Source organism: Rhinoraja longicauda, chromosome 34 (assembly GCF_053455715.1).
Source record: "Rhinoraja longicauda isolate Sanriku21f chromosome 34, sRhiLon1.1, whole genome shotgun sequence".
Classification (NCBI taxonomy): domain Eukaryota; kingdom Metazoa; phylum Chordata; class Chondrichthyes; order Rajiformes; family Arhynchobatidae; genus Rhinoraja; species Rhinoraja longicauda.
In genome coordinates this window covers 15,452,690-15,455,892 of record NC_135986.1, presented here as the reverse complement: position 1 = coordinate 15,455,892, position 3,203 = coordinate 15,452,690, and the positions used below count along the sequence as shown (strand labels likewise).

The window sequence follows — 3,203 nt, the reverse complement described above, 5'->3', positions numbered from 1 at the left end:
GAGTTTGTACGTTCTCCCCGTGACCTGCGTGGGTTTTCTCCGAGATCTTCGGTTTCCTCCCACATTCCAAAGACGTGCAGGTTTGTAGGTTAATTGACTGGGTAAATGTAAAAATTGTCCCTGGTGTGTGTAGGATAGTGTTAATGTGCGGGGATCGCTGGGCGGCGCGGACTTGGTGGGCCGAAAGGGCCTGTTTCCGCGCTGTAGAATCTAAAAAAAAACCCTACGCTGCACGCCCTCAATAGCAAGAGTGCTCTGCCTCAAATTTGGAGACTCAGATATCCAATCAGAGCGTTAATGGGGAGGTGTAATTATTCATATCTCCAACCACCCAATGACGATCCGCTCCATCCCTCATTAGCATAGAGCGACGCACCGCCTATTTAATCCGCGTTCCAAGCGGCTTCTGGTCTCTTCTGTGTTTGAAATCCACCGAGGAAATGCCTGATCCGCCGAAAGCAGCTGCCAAGAAGGGCGCCAAGAAAGCTTTGCCCAAAACAACAGGCAAAGCGGGCAAGAAGCGCAGAAGATCGAGGAAGGAGAGTTACGCCATCTACATCTACAAAGTGATGAAGCAGGTTCATCCCAACACCGGCATCTCCTCCAAGGCCATGAGCATCATGAACTCGTTCGTCAACGATATTTTCGAGCGCATCGCAGGCGAGGCTTCCCGCCTGGCCCATTACAACAAGAGATCTACCATCAGCTCCCGAGAGATTCAGACCGCCGTGCGCCTGCTTCTTCCCGGGGAGCTGGCCAAGCACGCCGTGTCGGAAGGGACAAAGGCGGTGACCAAGTACACCAGCTCCAAGTAAAGATCCACACATAGAAACATAGAAACTAGGTGCAGGAGTAGGCCATTCGGCCCTTCGAGCCTGCACCGCCATTCAATATGATCATGGCTGATCATCCAGCTCAGTAGCCTGTATCTGCCTTCTCTCCATACCCTCTGATCCCTTTAGCAAAAAGGGCCACATCTAACTCCCTCTTAAATATAGCCAATGAACTGGCCTCAACTACCTTCTGTGGCAGATAATTCCACAGACTCACCACTCTCTGTGTGAAGAAATGTTTTCTCATCTCGGTCCTAAAAGACTTCCCCCTTATCCTTAAGCTGTGACCCCTGGTTCTGGACTCCCGCAACATCGGGAACAATCTTCCCGCATCTAGCCTCACCAACCCCTTAAGAATTTTATATGTTTCTATAAGATCCCCCCTCAGTCTTCTAAATTCCAGCGAGTACAAGCCCAGTCTATCCAGTCTTTCCTCATATGAAAGTCCCGCCATCCCAGGGATCAATCTGGTGAACCTTCTCTGTACTCCCTCTAAGGCAAGAACGTCTTTCCTCAGGTTAGGAGAACAAAACTGGACACAATACTCCAGGTGCGGTCTCACCAAGGCCCTGTATAACTGCAGCAGAACCTCCCTGCTCCTAAACTCAAATCCTCTTGCTATGAATGCCAACATACCATTCGCTTTCTTTACTGCCTGCTGCACCTGCATGCTTGCTTTCAATGATTGGTGCACCATGACACCCAGGTCACGTTGCATCTCCCCTTCTCCCAATCGGTCACCATTCAGGTAATACTCTGCTTTCCTGTTCTTGCCGCCAAAGTGGATAACCTCACATTTATCCACATTATATTGCATCTGCCATGCATTTGCCCACTCGCCTAATCTATCCAAGTCACTCTGCAGCCTCCTAGCATCCTCCTCGCAGCTAACACTGCCACCCAGCTTCGTGTCATCCGCAAACTTAGAGATGTTGCATTCAATTCCCTCGTCCAAATCATTAATATACACTGTAAATAACTGGGGTCCCAGCACTGAGCCTTGCGGTACCCCACTAGTCACTGCCTGCCATTCCGAAAAGGACCCGTTTATTCCTACTCTTTGCTTCCTGTCCGCCAACCAATTTTCTATACACCTCAACACTGAACCCTCAATACCGTGTGCTTTAACTTTGTACACCAATCTCCTATGTGGGACCTTGTCGAAGGCCTTCTGAAAGTCCAGATATAACACATCGACTGGTTCTCCCTTATCCACTCTACTAGTTACATCCTCAAAAATTTTTATAAGATTCGTCAGACATGATTTGCCTTTGGTAAATCCATGCTGACTTTGTCCAATGATTTCACCACTTTCCAAATGTGATGCTATCACATCTTTAATAAGTGACTCTAGCATTTTCCCCACTACCGATGTTAGGCTAACTGGTCTATAATTCCCCGTTTTCTCTCTCCCTCCCTTTTTAAAAAGTGGGGTTACATTAGCTACCCTCCAGTCCTCAGGAACTACTCCAGAATCTGAATCAAGCTTACTCATTAGACTTGGCTCAGAGAATTTCAGATGCTTATGGCTCATCTAATGTGTATTCTGCTGCAACTACTACAGAATAATCTAACCCAAGTACTAATATGGTGCAAGCTGAATCAATTTCTACTGATAAATGTGCCCTTGCTACAGCATGTACTTATTCAAAAAAGAAGTGTTACTTTTGCGTGGGTAATATTCATAATAGAGAGCGATATGTCCTGCTCGAGAGGCAACTTGTAATGGTTGTGGCAAGAAGGGACATTATTCTAGAGTATGCAAGTCCAAAGCAACTACTAAAAGTGTGATTGCTGCCACGTATATGCCTTCTTTATGTACAATCACAGCTGCATTTCCTCAGAGCTTGTCTCATGCAGCTACAACGGTATCCATCAACGGCCGTACACTTAATGTACTACTTGATTCTGGCAGTTCAGAAAGTTTTATAAGTGAACAAGTTGTGTCTCGACTAAATCTAACTATAATTCCTTCAAATAGAGAAATCCCGATGGCTCTGACAACTCTCAATACTCAAATTATTGGATCTTGTATTGAGGACTTTATTCTGAACAAAACTAGTTATAAATCTGTATGTCTTGGTATTTTGAAAAAATTGTGTAGCGATATAATTCTAGGTCATGATTTTCAGAAACAGCACAGATCACTTCAAATAATGTATGATGGAACAATGCCTGATCTTGTATTGTCAAAGCCACCAATATTGTGTGTCTTTTCTACTACATCTGTTGAATGTCCTTCATTATTCACTAATTTATCCTGTAATGCACAAAATCAAGACATTTTAGTAAAGATGACAAAAAAATTATCAACCCAGAAGTAACTAATCTTTTACAAGAAGGTATCATAGAACCCAGCTCTTCCCCTTG

The 3,203-nt window shown here is 45.1% G+C and overlaps 1 protein-coding gene across 1 annotated transcript; it reads left to right on the top strand.

Annotated features, from left to right (window-relative positions):
• The first annotated feature begins 425 nt into the window (after positions 1 to 425).
• On the top strand, positions 426 to 815 carry LOC144609211 (histone H2B 1/2-like). The gene has a single exon (XM_078427627.1). It carries the CDS (start codon positions 441 to 443, stop codon positions 813 to 815), a length of 375 nt encoding a protein of 124 aa, XP_078283753.1. The 5' UTR covers positions 426 to 440.
• Positions 816 to 3,203: the final 2,388 nt, after the last annotated feature.